This window comes from Myripristis murdjan, chromosome 17 (assembly GCF_902150065.1).
Source record: "Myripristis murdjan chromosome 17, fMyrMur1.1, whole genome shotgun sequence".
Taxonomy (NCBI): domain Eukaryota; kingdom Metazoa; phylum Chordata; class Actinopteri; order Holocentriformes; family Holocentridae; genus Myripristis; species Myripristis murdjan.
This window is the reverse complement of record NC_043996.1, coordinates 23,459,615-23,477,102: the sequence shown is the minus strand read 5'-3', so window position 1 is coordinate 23,477,102 and position 17,488 is coordinate 23,459,615. Positions and strand designations below refer to the sequence as shown.

The 17,488-nt window shown below is 40.9% G+C and overlaps 1 protein-coding gene across 2 annotated transcripts; it reads right to left on the bottom strand.

The window, feature by feature from the left end:
• Positions 1–2,778: 2,778 nt before the first annotated feature.
• Positions 2,779–15,842, bottom strand: LOC115375502 (protein lifeguard 3-like). 2 transcript variants are annotated; one of them, XM_030074924.1, is made up of 12 exons: positions 15,577–15,842; positions 10,875–11,195; positions 8,577–8,647; positions 8,391–8,455; positions 8,255–8,308; positions 8,079–8,129; positions 7,930–7,969; positions 6,482–6,519; positions 6,302–6,389; positions 5,914–6,009; positions 5,744–5,797; positions 4,239–4,388 (listed from the first exon to the last, which is right to left on the bottom strand). In XM_030074924.1, the coding sequence occupies exons 2-12, from the start codon at positions 11,188–11,190 to the stop codon at positions 4,239–4,241; spliced, it is 1,023 nt and encodes a 340-aa protein (XP_029930784.1). In that variant the 5' UTR covers positions 11,191–11,195; positions 15,577–15,842. The 2 variants fall into 2 exon arrangements, with proteins under 2 accessions (XP_029930785.1, XP_029930784.1); XM_030074925.1 differs by lacking the exon at positions 15,577–15,842 and having other exon boundaries at positions 2,779–4,388; positions 10,875–11,190.
• Positions 15,843–17,488: the final 1,646 nt, after the last annotated feature.

Here is a 17,488-nt window from a genome sequence, read left to right as displayed (position 1 = left end):
TGGAAAGTTACGGGAGTTGCTTTCGTTCAAATGTAGGTTATTTCTGACTTTGACGAGTGAGTTTTGTGTCTTTCAGCACAGGCTCATACGGAGAAATTCAAGTTAGTTTATATTTCATGTTTCATTCTCACTAAGATGCTGCGATTTGTTGAGTTTTTCTGTTTTATGTCTTTTTTCCTGCTCGTTAAACTGGAAGCAAAACACATCATTTTGACCGTTTGAGCTCTCCTGACCTCTGATGAGGCTGTTTGTTTTTGTTTTTTTTACACTAAGACTACATGTGGAATCGATAAATTGTAAAATAATGCATATATTAGAATGAAAATAGTCTTTAGTTGGAACCCCTGTCCTCACATTACCAGTCGGTTTGACACCAGTTAATGTTCAAGGTCTGTAAATACATGACATCGTTTTTGCTGTTAATGACTTTTCCTAATTTAATGGGACAAGTAGGTAGACATGAAATTAACATGTTTTCTGTGTCCTGTCCAATTTGACTTCAGGCTTTTTTTTAGCTGTATAAAACATGTAGGAACGATCATTTTGCACACATTTGTTTTAGTTGTTTTCGGATGACACTGAATGACTATAACATGGCATTTAAAATCCCCTAAAAAGGGTTAATTTCTGGGGCTAAATTGATCCGCTTTGATTTAAAAAAAAAAAAAAAAAAAGTCAGTAAATTTGAAGATTTTTAAGATTTCTTTATCTATTAGTATGCCCCCCCAACCCCACCTGCCACCTACTGTGCAAACAGGGAACTACAACTACACACACCACTTCATATGCATTCACGGTAATGCACACAATGCAAAAATGGCTTCAGCAAGGCATGTTGTTTTGTTTTCTATAAACTGCAAAGCCTTTTGAGACCGATTCAGGGCTCCAAATGAACATGAAGTAATTTACTTAAGTTATACGGTTAAGTTATGTGATTTGTTTTTTTTCCTCTCTCCAAGGTGTACGTTTTGTGCCTGGCCAGTGGCTGCAGACACACAGATGCCAAAACACAGCGGTGCCGGTGTGTTTGCGGCTTCAGGCGGCTCGGTGTCGGCAGCTGCATGTCTCTCCTGCAGCCTCGATGTCCGGCACCAAGGCAGAGTCCCAGCAGACGGCGGGCACCAAGACAGACGACAGAAAAGCCAAGAAGGAGGAGGAGGAAGAGGAGGAGGAGGAAGGGGGTCCTGAGTACATCCCTAGGAGAAAAGCAAAGAACCCCATGATGAAGATCGGCTTTGCCTGGTGAGATCCTCACACACTCCCCGCTCCTTGTCTTCTTCCTCCTTTTACATGCGTTCAGTAAAATGTCCTGCATGCAGACACCAGGTTAGACTGCGGTCCGTCAGTCCTCCAGAGCCGGCGATGTGCATAAAATCAAATATTACTTTATATTTGACTAAATACCTCAATATTGATACTGTGACAACACTGCAGATATGCTTAGTTCAGAAAATTGCACCCCTTTACTGTAATACAGCTTTTGTAGCAGGGTACAACACTTATGATGTGGAAATGCTTGCCGATGTCTTTTTATTTATCACAGTATCAACACATTGTTCAACTCTAATAAAACGCATCGTAAAACTTAAATTTTGTGACATATTTTACTTAATATTTAGACAAAATAATTCTGTATCTCCATAACTTCATATTATGTCCCCACAATATGATTATACTGAAATTTGATAAATGACAGTAGTGCATTTTTGCCCATTACTCTACTCCCTCTATATTAAATACAGTTTGATGGATATGGATTCTAACATTAATTCTAATTCATTTTTTTTCTTTTTTTTTAACTGAAGCTGCTACTAGCTGAGGTTTTCTGCATATTTAGTGTATTTTAAATTTGAAGTTAACATGAAAAAAAATATAAACTAAACTCTAATTAAATGTTTGAATAATCAAAATGAACGAAAACAATTTTGTAGATGCAAAAACAAGACGAGGTACTGTCACAGTAAACTAAAAATCCTGGAAATGTATTTCACGTTGCAGAGCAAAGACATGGACACACCAATGCTGGAGAGTCATAAAAAGGGATCACCCTCACATGTTTGAACTGTAATACTAAAACATTTCTTTCAGTCTTTTTGTGGAAAGGTGTTGCTTGCTGATCAAACGTTTCTGTCCCTCCGTCCAGGATGATCGGCCTGCCCTCAGGCATCATCGGCTTCATCCTGGCCAAGAGAGAGGTGGACAAGAACCGGCTGAAGCAGCTCAGGATCCGACAGAGAATGAGAAGATCAAATGAGGGAGAATACGAGGGCAGCCGCTACCGAAACCAGGCGGCGTACGTTAAACTGGACCAGTAATGTGCGGCTAAACTGCAGATGACCACTTCCTAAACAATCTCACTGCTGAGACGCTGACACACACTACCCAACAGCAGATTGTGTGTGGCCTCAGAACACCCAGATGCTCTTCGGCACATTCACAGCTCTTTGAGAAAATGATGAAGAGTGACAGCTGTGGTCAAAAGGACTGTGAGAGAAAATCTGCATTTGTAGATTTTGAGAAGCAGGTTCTTGAATGAGTGTGATCTAATTAAGGATTACAGTTATAGAAACAGGTGAGTCATGCTGTCGATATCTAAAAATCACCTGTAGTTAGACTGCTTCAGTAAAGCCGGAAATTGCTGAAACACGTTATTCATGATGCCTATGTTCTGTAAATATTCAGAGATTATCAGAAATATTTATAAAAAATTATGTGCATGTAAACTTAACTGTTAAACACCAAACTCATATTTGATGCAGCTGCAAACTGACCACATCACACACTCACAAATAAAAGTCTTTATTTGATAAGAAAAGGCTAACAGATCTCCCACAGCAGTGATATGTATATCTACAAGCCAGTATTCCGACTGACTGGCTTCACTTATGTACAAAATGTCTCACATGGTTGTTGTGAATCTTGGCGTACAAGTGACTTTGGTTTCAATCGGTTTTTAAACACACTTGGGTCAAATCGTAGTTTCAGATAATTCTTGGCGACTGCAGTGCAGGTATGATAGTGTCAGGTGAAATGGAAACTTTACAAAATGGACTTTCAAACATGTTCCTAAGGTCTAACGGTCCTTTCCAATTGTGCTGTCCAATGTGGCAAAACCCACAGTAATGGCACTTGTGTATGATTTTAAAAAAAAAAAAAAAAAACGCAGTGTGTATTGGTGAATACTGTTTGACCCAGGTATGTTTCTAACAAGTGTATAAACAAGTGTTTGTGGCGACAAATAAGAATGTCACAATACAAAAAAAGCCAGATGAGTATAACCCTGTACATCTCATAGTTATAAAATTACACTTCAGTAACTTTGTAAAGACAGTAGCGGTGTATATAAATATGGCTATTATATAGCAACACATGTATTGAAGACCTTCAGCAGAAGCTTGTTTACATGAACCCAGGACACATTCGCAGACGTCAGGCTGTCGTTAGGTGTAAGGAGAGGAGACACACCGCGCATTCAGACCAATTTCTTCCCTCTAGAGCGCTGGGGCTGCATCTCAGGGTCACATTCAGACGTAACCTTGGAGCTGGCTTCCCTGCTTGCAAATTTGTGTTTGCGGTATTGACCAAATATTTTCTCTTCAAGCCCCAGCTTTAAGACACACATCTGAATTCACGGTGAGAAAATGTGCAGACACGGTCCGCCTTAACATTTGGCCAGCGAGTAACTGGTTAAATGTTGCAGCTGGGCGTTCCAGTGTCAACGGATATTATTTATTATGGTATTAGTATTTTTATCTATTTGTGAACCACAAATAAGTTGCATAATGAAGAAATGAAGGTTGTAGATTTGAGGAAAAAAGTGCATTATATGTGCATAGGAATGACCAATAATATGTCATACTGTCAAATTGACCCTTAGCCCTTTTCCCCTGAAGCACTTCATGATTTCATTAATTCTGATTTGACTGACAACATACAGTATAAAGGCTAACGTAATTACTATCACAAGCTATGTTGTCAGCCGAGGCAAGTACAGCTTTCTAATTTCTTGATCAGTACTGGCGTTTGCATCATCACTAGTGCTCGCTGGCTACTGGTGATCCTCTGCAAAAAAAAAAAAAAAAACTTCTATCACCTCCTACAGTTTTCCCTGCCAGCTAACTACTCCTTCTAAACTAAAACTGAAAACAAAGCAAAGGTTTCACAAAGGGCGTGGAATGGTTTTGCAGTAGGGTGCATGTCTGTACCCTGTTGACCCAGGCCGGCCGTGTTTCCCTGTGTTACTTCGAGGCAGCGCCGATGATCTGCAGCAGGAAAATGAAGATCTGGACAATGTCCACGTAGATGGAGAGCGCGGCGAACACGTACTCCTCTGGACTGATGGAGTGCTTCCTGTTGCCTATCAGCAGCTGTGTGTGGTATGCCAGGAACTGCAGGACACACAGGAAACAGCACCGTGAACACATGTAAGGCTGGGGATACTGGCACTGACATTGCAAGCTCTAAATTTGATTCCCTATCGGCACATTTTGAGATATTTCAGTTATAATTCTGCAGCTTGCTTGCTTGTGGCTGTGCCTTTAACCACCTCTTCTTCATTATCATGTTTTTTTTAAATCCAACACACACCACGACATCTAATCTGAAACATCTGACGGCGCTGGCTCCAGAAGGGGAGCTCCTACTATTGTTCATTCATTCATTCATTCATTCATTTAAAGCATGTAATTAGGTCAACTGAGTTTCCATAAACAAGTAGTTCAGCAGATGAGCGCTGCGGCGACTGGGAACAGGTCGATTCAGTCGCAAATCTCACAGTATATCGCCATCGCTGACTCTTACTCGAGGCTTTGTCCTTTTATTCATTTTATTCTAGGTGGAAAAAAAATAACAACGGGTGGTGGTGTGTTCTACTCAAACAAACGTTTACTCCTGGGTCTCTGGCACAGCATCATGGGAAACCGGCCTTCCATCACAGGAATTTAGGACCGAAAGATGAAACACATTCATGCTGTGCCTCCACGCTCTTAGTCAAAAATCTGGAGGATCTTTGGCTTCGATGATTTAGAAGGAAAAGATGAGTTAGAGATGATCACTGCTGTATGGAAACTACTATGCCCCAGAAAAGTTGAATATTGTGGTAATATGACCAACATGCCACCCCATATTGCACATACTAGGTTAGGAAAAGCTAAAAGTGAATCTGACTCGTGCTCATGATAACTGTTCGAGGTATGATTCAGCTGTTATCCATGGTCCAGTTTAAAAAAAAAAAATTTAAGTAATGCAAAATCGCATAATATCGAAACATCGAATCTCAATACTTAAAAATCGCAAAATATACTGAATCGTTACCCAAGTATCATGAATTATATTGTATCAAGAGGTGATTCCCATCCTTGCTGCATACAGCAAATAACATCTAGCACAAAAAAACATGCACTGAAAAAAATCTCAGGATTTTATGAATCAATATTGGATCAGAAGAAGCACAACTAATCAGTAAAATGGATTTTACACGGCCCTACCTGTAATGAATCATTACAGACAGGGCAGGAGGAAATGTGTTCCAGAAAACTAAAACAGACTAATAGAGCAGGGAGGTTTGTCCAAACACGGCAAAACAGCCGCGAGCAACTATATTCACCGAGGGCAACCTGTCAGCAATGACGAAGCAAAGCAGAAGAGACAAACCTTCAATAAAATCCAGTATAACCAGGTAGTTAAGCAGGTATTCATACACCTGAAGCTCGTAAAGGCTACAGCGTCTAAGTGAAACACTTACCAGGGTGTAGACTATCGCCCCCATAGCCGCGTAAAGCATGTGAAGCCAGGGAATCTGCCAAAGACGATACGTCATTAAAATGATGGCAACTGTAAAAATGTGTGTATGAGAGAGACAGTTATGTCTTGTCAGAGTGTCTTGTTATGTGTGTGTGTGTGACTTTAACTCACATATTTGAAAGAAAGCACAATGGCTGTAATGATGCCGGTCACAAGCATAACAATCCCTAGCACACAGAACAGGCCTTGGCACTTGGTGAAGTCAACCTGAGAAGACAAACCACAGCGCTCACATTACACAAACCATTTAAAGAATGCAAACACACACACACACACACACACACACACACACACACACACACACACACATTCACATGCACACTGGCCATTTTAAGCTCACACACACACACACACACACACACACACACACACACACACACATTCACATGCACACTGGCCATTTTAAGCTCACACACACACACACACACACACACACACACACACATTCACATGCACACTGGCCATTTTAAGCTCACACACACTCACACGCACACCCTACCTTTGTCTGGAAACAGAAGACAGTGACGACGATGCAGACGATGGCAGTGATAGCCAGGGCAAGAAACACTGCTTTTGTATCGTAGTGGCTAAAAACAAACAATCAGCACACAGTTATTACTGGGCGGGGCTGCATGGCTGCATGTTTATGCTTTGGTATGTGTGTATTTAAGTTCTTTACCTGGCTATGGCTCCAGTCATGTAGGACATGGCCAGAGTCTGTGGAAATAAACAGATAACTGGGGATTAATTAGCAGAACAGCATGGTGTGGCTACAATGTCGTGTCAATCGCAATGACAATTAAACAAAGGACGAAGAATTATGGATTCTCTTTTTGCCTGCTACAGCAATATTTTTTTGACATTTTACTGCAGGATATTTAGCTCTGTAAGTCAGGCTCCTGAGCTCTGCATAGTTCCTCTTATTGAGTGACTTACTGTTTTGCCCATAAAAAGCAATATTTAGTCTAGCACTGTTTCCCTTTTTTGTTTTGCTAATAATGCTGATTCAATTGAGAGTGGTGCAGTCATGGTGTGCAGACTTAACTCGTGATCACTGAAGTTCTGGCACCCATGAAGTATTGCAGTATCAAGCGCATTCTATACAGAAATAGTTGGCACTTTCTAGATATGAATGTGTGATTTGAATTCACAGTATACCCCATGTTAAGAATGACCTCCGATGTTAGATGACAATGAGGTCTTCTATCTTGAAAATATAGTTCCGCTTCTGTTCAGTTAATACTTGGAACGAGTGTCAGTCAAAGGTCAAAGGTACAATCTTCAACTGGAGGGATTTTTTTTTTTTGCAGTGCATCACAGTGACGCCTCCAGGCTAGGGCTCAATTAAAACAGTCATATTGCGATTAATTTTACAGATGCTACGACTGCAGTGTGATTCATGATTTTAGTAAGAAATGTCATCATTTTTACTGAAAAAGCTATTAAAATGATGATTGTGTGGCTTTACTTTTTTGCTTCATCTGGAAACCACAATTTGTCAGCCAGGGCATTTTTATAGCACTGCACCACCATACAACATAATATTTGCAACAATGTCTTGTCACACGTTTTACTGTTATCAAAAACCTGCGATACGGATATTGCACAAGGCCATATTGCGTTTTTGATAATATTTTGATTAACTGTTCAGCCCTTCTTCAGGTGAGTGTTTAAGAAGCGGGAGGGGGGTGTGTGAGGGAGTGGAACCAGTCTGGCTCTTGAAAGTAAAATGCAGCACAAACATGTGATAATGTGGTGAGCGTCAGTCCACCGAGCTGCACCACATCCCAGGAGTCAAAAATGAAACTGTTTTACTACAAGAGTCTTAAACCACCTCAGCAAATGTTTCCCAAATGTGGTGAGATACTGCATGATTGTTTTATTTATTTATTTTTTCTTGTGGTGTTGTGTTAGTATCGCCTTTTAGATATTATATCAGTACCTTCTTGCAAAAGTCAACATTCTGGTATGATAATGACACAAGAATAGAGCAGTGGAAATCTCCACTGCGAGAGACGTTTCAGTCTAGGAATAGAGTTGATCGAAGGCCAGGAAACTGGCCTGTCAGCAATTATGTGTCTCCATTTCCTGATTCGCAACACATTCATTCCTGATGCTCTGACTTACAAAGATCAGCAGCAGAATGACGTTCCATGGGTGCTTCCTCCTACAGAGGGAAGAGGGATTAGAAAATTCAGGGCAGACTTTGGTAAATGTTCCTTTTCCTGACAAAGAAACTGAAACTACGTCTAGCAAAACCAAGCAGTCACACTCACCGGGGCCCCTTGCAGCAGACCAGCACCATGTGGGTGATGAAATACACGGCGCTAAAAAGACAAACAAACATGGATGTATTGATGTGATTTGCGTGGTTTCACGTGGATTCTCATGAAACTAAACCAGAGATAATAACGACATCTGTTTTATGGCAGTAATATAGAACAATACTTACAATGATGCCCAGTAGACGGCTTGGTTTCTCTGTACAAAATATCTGACAGGTTCACTACAAGAAAGAGAGGTGCAGTTACAGCGTGATACACAAGCACATGAACAGACATACACACGTACACACTCAGGATACTCACACAAATGTGAATATAGCCACGATGGCCGTGGTGACGAGGAGCTGGGACGCCAAAATCATATACACCTGGAAAACAAAAAAACAGAGCAGAGCCATGAGTTTGCTCATCCTCTGAACACCTCTTCGTAGTGTGTGTGTGTGTGTGTGTGTGTGTGTGTGTTCTGTGAGCATGTGAGGTGTGTTTTACCTTTCTGATGAAGGAATGCCGGACACTCAGACTGTCCCAACCGCTGTCTCTTGCCGCGAACCCGTCATCATCTGTTGTGTCAGCACAGCAGAAGTGTCAGCATCAAGGCGTCACACTTACAATACAATCAAATGATCTGAGGGGATTTGTACTGCACTGATGCAAAATACTGATTGACTGATTGATTGATTGAGCATTTTTATTTCAAATTTGAACAGAACAGCAAAGAGTTTAAGATAAACATATATATTCGAAAAGGAGTGAGAAGAAGTATAACTTATGCACTCCCACCCCTTTTCACAATTATTCAGTTAATGCACACCCACAATATATACATAATCCATATCCGTGTACATACACATAGCATATATACACTTTTTTTTTTTTTGGTATGCATCTTTATACACACACTGAAGGTCACTTTTTTGTGCATGCACTACAATGAGCTATATATATATATGTAAAAAAAAAAAATATCTATATATATATATATAATAAACATGTTGTCCCCTGTGGATGATCCAGGCACAAGGTGCAACATCCGGCCGAGTTTTCATCAGATTTGCTGCAGTGGAATATTGCACTTGAGATTCTTAGTCTGGCCTTCATTTGAGCCGCCAATGCCCGGCCCATCAGTGTCATGTGCAGAGATGGAAGTAACTAATTACATTTACATTACTCTAAGTAGCTATTTTGTGTGCTTGTACTTTTTAAGTATTTTTTTAAAGTCAGTAATTTTACTTGTACTTCAGTACATTTTTGCTGGAGTAATACACTTCACGACATTTTTAATAATCTGATCCATGACAGAGAACAAATGATCAATGACATATTGTGGAACCTTTCACAATAAAAGCTCGGTCAGCAAAGATGATGTTGATTCTACTTTTTGCCATTTTCCAAATTTCACAATAAAAGCTGCACAATGAAAAAAAAAAAAAAAGGTTGATGGAAGTGAGGTCCATTTAGACTCAACTGGCAAAAAAATGTGGAATACGTGTGGAGGAAAAAGGGGAAAAATATCAGTGAGTTGATCTGATGATGAGAACCATGTGGATTCAATAATATGTGCTTATTCCTCATTTGTCAGCTGAGTCTACAGGGTTCTCACTTCAATCCACTTTGCAGAATGCACCTTTAAAGAATGTAGTTTAACCTTGTTCTCTCATCCTTTCATAGCTGAATGGAAAAGATCACACCTGACACAGTTACTGTTTTACTCCCAGTACATTTTATATGAGTTTACTTTTACGTTTACTTTAGTAGATTTTTACAGCTGAACTTCTACTTTTACTTTAGAGATATATCTTCTTCTACTTGAGAAGCAAGTTGTCACACTCTTCCCACCACTGGTTATTTTTAAGAAATACTATAGCAAGTCTGTGTTAATTGGACTTAAAAGTGTTGGAGATGCAGCCTTTAAAAGATTAAAATTTTGACCTCTAATCCAAAACACAACCAAAATACATGATGGCTCCTGCTGCTGCTGCTTCATCAAAAGGCCCAGTTGTACCAGACTGTTCAATGCACAACATGGGCTTTTACATGGGCTTGAAAATTACTGAAACGTGAAACATGACACCACTGGATGGCTGAAGTGGCTGTTGTCTGGGTGTTTTCCCCCAGTCTTGCTGGTTTTGACTTGTTCGCTTTTTGAAAAAAAACATATGTACACTGAAATTTAAAGTTTGGTTTCGTTTGATAGTTTATTTGACGGGGAATATGCCCTGCTCATATAAAATACACATAAAATTATGAAGGACTCGCTCTTAGTAAAAGCTGCAAGCAGACCAGCGGTGCTCATAATTTAACCGCAGCACTGAGATGTTGCTGTATGTGTGTGAGGGAAACAGTGACTGCATTATTTTTAAGGCCTAAAAATGGCACTTAAGACAATTTAAAACATTTAGATGTCTTAATTAATTAATTTTTAAGATTTTTAAGGACTTTCAGGAATCCTGATCGCCAACAAAGTATGAGTGTGCATAATTCTGTTTATTTCAGAGCTGCAAATGTTTCTGGCAATGTCATTGTCTTGCTAGAATGTAATCTGTTAAAAAATGTTTGAAAATACTAACATTTTGATGGAGAGCTTGTGAAATTGAGGTAGGTGAGCCATCTCGTTTGTGGTTACTTCAGCAAAATGTCTGTACTATTGCAATTCATCTTTCTGCCTCACACACACATCACATTTTTGTATTACATTACACTGAATTTTGGTATGAATCAACACATCCTGACCATGAAATAAAGTGCCTTCGCAGTTTTTAAAGTCACCAAACATGGCCCCTGGCTTACCTGAGCTCAGGACGTCTGATGGGATGGTAGGCGGGATGACAGGTGGGGGCATGGGGGGGTGACTGGGGTAGCCGGCTCCTGGAGCGCCAGCAGGGTGAGGCTGTCCTGGGTACGGGCCAGGGGGGTATCCTCCTGGCTGGCCCGGGTATGGAGGTGCATTTGGTCCACCGGGGTAGGGGGCAGAGGGGAATCCTTGCGGGGATCCACCGTAGGAGGGGAAGCCATAGGCAGGGGGAGGGGGCTGGTTCCCACCCTGAGGGCCGTACAGCAGGCCATGGGAGTCATTGTACCCCGGAGGGTAGTCTGACCTGGACATTTTGCCTAGGACAGGAAGGAGGAGAGGAGTTAGAGATGGAATTATGAGATATACTCAAAGGGTCCCATATTTAAAGTAACAGTTCACCTAAAATTGAAAGAATAAGAGATACAGTGCAATCTCTCCATACAGATCATTACTAAGTGATTGGGTGAGGTTTGTAGTCGGTCACAGTCTTCCTTTTCTCCTCCCTCACCCCAATGCAACAAGGCTGGCTGGGTATTTGTGTTGTGGAGTTAAAATCATCATCATCATCGAAAAAAAAGAAAAAAACATCAACAGGAAGACATCCTTCCAAAAACTATGACAGATACTCAGCATAACCCACAGCCCTAAGAGGTGAAGAGTTTCACTGGAGACGTTTTCCTGCCCCGGGAGCACTGGCAAGCTGCATCTCTCCACCCCCAAGGAGCGAGGATTAGAGACGATACACAGGCCTGTACTCTGCTGGTGTTCTTCGGCAGGAAACATTTCCAAGGAAGACTCTTCGCTCCCAAGGGTCGTGGATTATGTCAGATACGTGTGTCTTTGTTTTTGAATCTGATGCTGCTGGGTTTTTGATAGTTTGTGTTTAATGAAAAACAACACCCACCACTCAGTACTGTATTGGGATGAATGGCGAGAGATTGGAAACCTCACCAAATCGCACAAAAAAGATCTGTGTGGTTTGACTGCGCTATGGGTAAATGGGAATAGATCTCTTTTTGTATTTTGACTGAACTATCCCTTTAACTTTTTTTTTTTTTTAAGCAACTGAACACAGTTCCCTTGTGGTCTTTTAAAGCAAAACATCTGTAAAGTGTATAACAAAAAACACTTAAATCTGAGTTTTGCAGCATGTGTTCCTTCCACTCAGTGTTTCCACTGTAAAAAAAAAAAAAAAAAAAGATGCAGTTTTCGGTGCGCCTTCACTTTGTGCTAATGAAACGCAGCTCTGAAAAGCCACCCCACCAGACGACGGGAGACAAAAGCTAGAAAGTGAAACTCAAGCGAGTGGGAGGGGCTTCACATCCTGAATCACATGGCCTTACATAAGGAAGGAGTGTCAAATTTGACATTTTCTCCTAACAAACCATGACAACATGCTTCCATACAAAAGAGGCAGAGAAAAAAAACAGTTTGAACAAGATGGGATCTTTAAAACAAACATGATCACGGGTAGACACAGAATATAAGGTCGCTCTCTGTTGCAACCCACTGCCCTCTTAACCTTTCTACCCACACAGCTGGATGACAAAATACTACACAGAGCATTCAAGTGTCTGAAATAGACGTAGCGGGGGTGGATGCATCCATATTCACTTGCTCTAAAAGCCAACAAAATCAAGTTTTACAGCTAAAAATATCTATGGTTGCCCTGCAGGCCACAAGCATGCACACACACTAACACATAAACCGGGCTTCAGCGATCAGGAAAGAAGACTGATCGGCTTAAGGCCTGTGTGCTGCTGATGTGAGTGGCGTGTGTGTGTGTGCGTTTATCCTTTATGGCTATTTATGGGATGTAGAGAGGGTAAAAAAAATAATACTTAATCTGGATTTTGGATGCAGTTAACATAAGCGGGCTAGTCTCTGGGGTTGTATCAGTTTAAAGAAAAACATGTGGTTTCGCTTAGAACTGTGGTTCCCCAAAACCGCCCCGGGCCCACCGCCACAGACTCTCACATGCAGCACGCCGGGGACGAGCGTGGCCACAGCTGACGGGGAAATTTCTAATAATCATAAGACCTGTATCAGTATTACACACACACACGCCAAGTGCGAGATGTTTTAGTTGTTTGATATTGAATTTAAAGAGCTGAAATGTCCATCATTTGCAGAAAAAAAAATTCAAAAAATGGCACCTATTTGAAATTATTTAGTGTATATGACAAGATGACAACAGTTATGGTATTGTTTGTAACTTTGTAAGTCCTCTGCTGACAAAGTGACACTTAAACAGTACAAAAACCTTACATTTGAGACATATTTCTCACCAAAATGGATACATTTGGCAGATGAACTTTTCAACTACACAATGTACACAGAGATACTAAACCAAGCCAAACAAAACAAAGCAAAACAAAAAAGTGCCTGTACTTGTAAGAGTGTATTCAAAGTATTCAAATTCCTTAGCACTCAACTATCACGGACATGCAAAATGTCCTTTAGAGCTCCATTTTTTTCAGAGGGACTTTTAGGGGAATACACGCAGTGAAGGAATTCAAGAGCTGGCTCCACCTTTCGTGATGGCGTTACATCACATCCTGAGCACTAGGCAACAGCACAGCAAACAACAAAATGGAAAAAATGCTTCAGATTGGCCACGGTGCCGACGACACAGTAACAGAATGACTGACTGCTGCACCACGGATTGCTCATTCATTAACAGTCAGACGATCAGAGAGCCAAAGGGTGTGTGTGTGTGTGTGTGTGTGTGTGTGTGTGTGTGTGTGTGTGTGTGTGTGTGTGTGTGTGTTTGACTAAAGGGAGGACAAAAAATCTCTCTTGTCAACTAACAGCAGTGGCTGGTGGAAACTACAAAGTTAATCTTTCCCCCCAGCAAAATATACATTATGAGAATACATCTATTGTATATGAAAATATTTCATTCTATAGATATTTTTCAGATATATTTCATTATACATATAGTCTATGTCAGGGTTCAAATGTGAGAAGTCTACAGATATCCTATAGATATGTTTATTATTATTATTATTATTATTATTGTTGTTGTTGTTGTTACTCTTATAGGCTATGCAAAGGTTGTCCACTTTTTTATTTGGTTATTTGTTGTGTTTTATGTTTCTAAAGATACATATTTCTCTCTTTCTAGTGTTGAGAGGTGTATTTTGTATAGTCTGCTATTATCCCTGTGCAATGTCTGCTAAATCTGCCGCTGGAACACATGAAATTCCCAATTTGGGATCAATAAGGCACATCTATCTATCTATCCATCTATCTATCTACAAACTGTGCCAGAGGTCAGTAGACTATATAAAAAATACAAGCTATACAGGGGAAAGTCAGCAGCTGGAATACGGATCTTGGATCTGTCTTTGATTTCGTCATCGTCGTCATCATCATCATCATCATCATCATCATCATCATCTTTACCACTGACACCAAGACATCACGTGGTTCTGAGTCAGAGCTGTTGACTTGACGTGATGGATGACAGCGGGTTACGAGTTTGTGCAGCCGAAAAACAAACCACAAAAGCACTTAAAGGTCGACAGCAGATGATAAACAAGCCTCGCTCTCACAGATGAAGCTTCTTCCTGTCACGTAGAAAGACCTAAATGTCTGAAAAATGTGGTGGTTTGTGCCTAATACTCAGGCCCAGGCCTTGTGGGAAGGGTCATGTGTGTGTGTTGGGTGGTTTTTAAATGACATGTGAATGAATGAATGAACAGGAACACCATAGCAGAGACCAATTTCCGGAAGCCGTATCCTCTCGACACCTCCACGAAACCGGCCTCAGCAAAACACCAAATGACATTAGGCACTATAAATCAAACAGGTTAAACCAAAGACTAGGACACACATTTTTTTCCACTTTCCTGCATCTCTGGTATTCATAACTCCGATCTCCCTCGCTGTTTTACTTTTGTTTAAGCCTTGTCTCAGTCTCCATGTTGCTGTAAGCTGCTCATTTATTGTGTATCCTACATATTCAATTCTATGTTGTAGCTCATGTAAAGTACTGTTCTGCTAGAAAGGTGCTCTTTAAATGATGCATCACTATTATCATTAAAGTAAAAAGCACAGTAGGCGTAAGTTGTAAATAAACAATATAAAGTTTTTTCTCTCTCTCTCTCTCTCTCTCTCTCTCTCTCTCTCTCTCTCTCTCTCTCTCTCTCTTTTTTTTTTTTTTTTTTTTTTAAGCTATAATGGGGTGTGCAAGAGCAAACATGCCACTGTATGTTAACTATCCACAAGGCAGACTAAAAAAAAAAGGAGAAAATGTCGTGCAGATATACATTATAGCCTGGGGCATGTGTGCATACATATACAAACCAGTGAATCCCAAAATCTGAATATTGTGCCCTGTAGCTACTGAAGCACAAAAAAATGTTTATCTATTTTGAAAGTAGTGGAAAACTTCAGTCCCCTGCGGAAACAGAGGGCTAACAGACTGAAATCACCACCAGAACACGCACATACACGCACACACGCACACACACATTGCAGCCTCTACACTCCCTGTTCCCTGACAAAAAGCCTATTCACAGTTTACGGCAGGTAAGGGAGGTTTTCTGCTATGAAAGCGCCTCAAGTTGCCAAAATAGCACATTAAAAAACCACTTATCTCAAATATGATGAACTGCTGAGGACATTTTAAGATAAGCGGTTGTTATCTTTAACACGTTAGAGCAAGGCGAAGTCCTCAAAATATCGACTCACCAAGTTGGAGAATCCCAAAGTGCAGGAAAAAGATGGAGAAGTGGCGTTTTATAAATCCGCGTCTTGTGGTGAGAAAATAGTCCAAAGCGTCGCAGAGGTTTTGGTGTGAAAGCGCTTGAATTTTGCACTTTTCCCCGCAGTGTGTGCGCCTGTGTCGTCAGGCCTCTTGTGCTGTTTTGTGAGCAGAGGCAGCGAGCGGCCAGATGTCAGCAGCCCGGACTGGAGAACATTTCCTGGAACTGGATGTGAACAGCAGGGTGGAGTCCGGAGGAATCTGCCAGAGCCGCACACACACACCCACAGGGCGTGTGCATGTATGTGTGTGTGTGAGTGTGTGACTGTGTGTGGGGAGGCGCTTGCTCTGCTGTACTGTGAGAATAAAATATAGAGCATAACCTGTTCTGTGCGCACAAGGGAAAAAGCCCAAATCCGTCTTTATTATGGCTCAGATATGGGAAAGGCTGTAGAGAATGAATGTAAATCAATACACTGTCCATAATAGACTGTGTGTGTGTGTGTGTGTGTGTGTGTGTGTGTGTGTGTGTGTGTGTGTGTGTGTGTGTGTGTGTGTGTGTCCCGCCTGCCGAGCTGACTCATTTGTGTAATGGTGCACTTCTCAAGTTACTAACGACCAGTGGAGAGGTGGCCAAAAAAAAAAAGGGGGAAAAAAAGGGAAAAAGTTGTGCTATGACCTACAAAGAAGAATAATAAAAAAAGAAAAGAATCTATCGCATCCCTAACAAAGAGTATAAATGCAACATGAAACTGTTTCCAAGGTTCAAATTTAGTGACTGTTCGTTTAAAATCGCCAGTCGTGGTGGACGAAAGTGATGCATGAAACAAACATTTGGGAGAAATAAACTTTTGTGGGAAAAGAAATCAAGAAAGATGAGGAGGGTGTAATTTTAGCTCATGAAACATGGAGCCTAAACTTTTCATGTTGATTTTACCCTTTAAAGTTTGGTTTAGTACATAGTCCAAAAATAATTTGTTTATACAACATTTGACCAAAAATGGCACAGAACTTGCATTATTTGATACCGAATGGCATGTGGACCATTAAGTTAGCTCTTTTTTTTTTTTTTTTTTTTTTTTTTTTTGTGAACAATAGGTGTATAGGGATGGAGCACTGTTCTTCCAGGAGATTTGGTGTTTTGATGTTTAATATCCCTCTCTATGTAAGATCTTTTGGAAGAATGGAGCTCCATCCCTCCAGTGTTAGACCGACATGTTAAGTATTTTGTCCAACTGTGTTCAGATGTGGTGACTGTGAGCACCATAGCATTGTGATTTACATAATTTCAATCCTCATCAAACCGTTCAGTCAGCCCTCATGCCCTGGAAGAGACCACTTCCATCAGGATAACAATGTTTCATAATAAGATAAATCACTCAGTCACTTTGTATTGTTTTACAGTGAGTCGGGGGCAAGTTAAAAAGGCCCCCCACAGCACAACAGAGCCAGCAGAGCCCCCCACTGTAGGTGTCCAGCATTCAGGCCTGTCCCGTTCTCTTGGTGGATGCCGCTCACACACTCACCCACGTCTGACGTCCTGTTGATGACTTGTCTCCACATCTCTGTAGAGCAGTGCCTATTATTTGGCACCACTTAACTCACAAATGTGCGTTTGTCTTTGTAATGAGGGCTTTAGCACTGCAGAATATCCCTCTCTGAGTACGACCTTTTGTAGGAATGGAGCTCCATCCCTCCAGCAGAGTCCCAGAGACTTGGAGAATCTATGAGAAGGAGCTCTGAAGCTGTTCTGGCTGTTACTGAGGCATTTTCACTTGTTTTTTTCCTTAGTCACCTATCTGCATTATTCACTGTCATGTAACTTAGTAGCTCTCCAACTTTGTCTTGTGATTCAGGACAAGGTCAGACCACGCTGAACATGAATCTTGCTATTGTTAT

Excerpts from the sequence above, each read along its gene's own strand:
- LOC115375502 (XM_030074924.1), bottom strand. The coding sequence starts at position 11,190 with ATGTCCAGGTCAGACTACCCTCCGGGGTACAATGACTCCCATGGCCTG. Across the intron at positions 8,456-8,576 it reads GGCATTCCTTCATCAGAAAG|GTGTATATGATTTTGGCGTC; the intron begins GTAAAACACACC and ends TTTGTTTTCCAG. Across the intron at positions 8,309-8,390 it reads GTGGCTATATTCACATTTGT|TGAACCTGTCAGATATTTTG; the intron begins GTGAGTATCCTG and ends TCTTTCTTGTAG.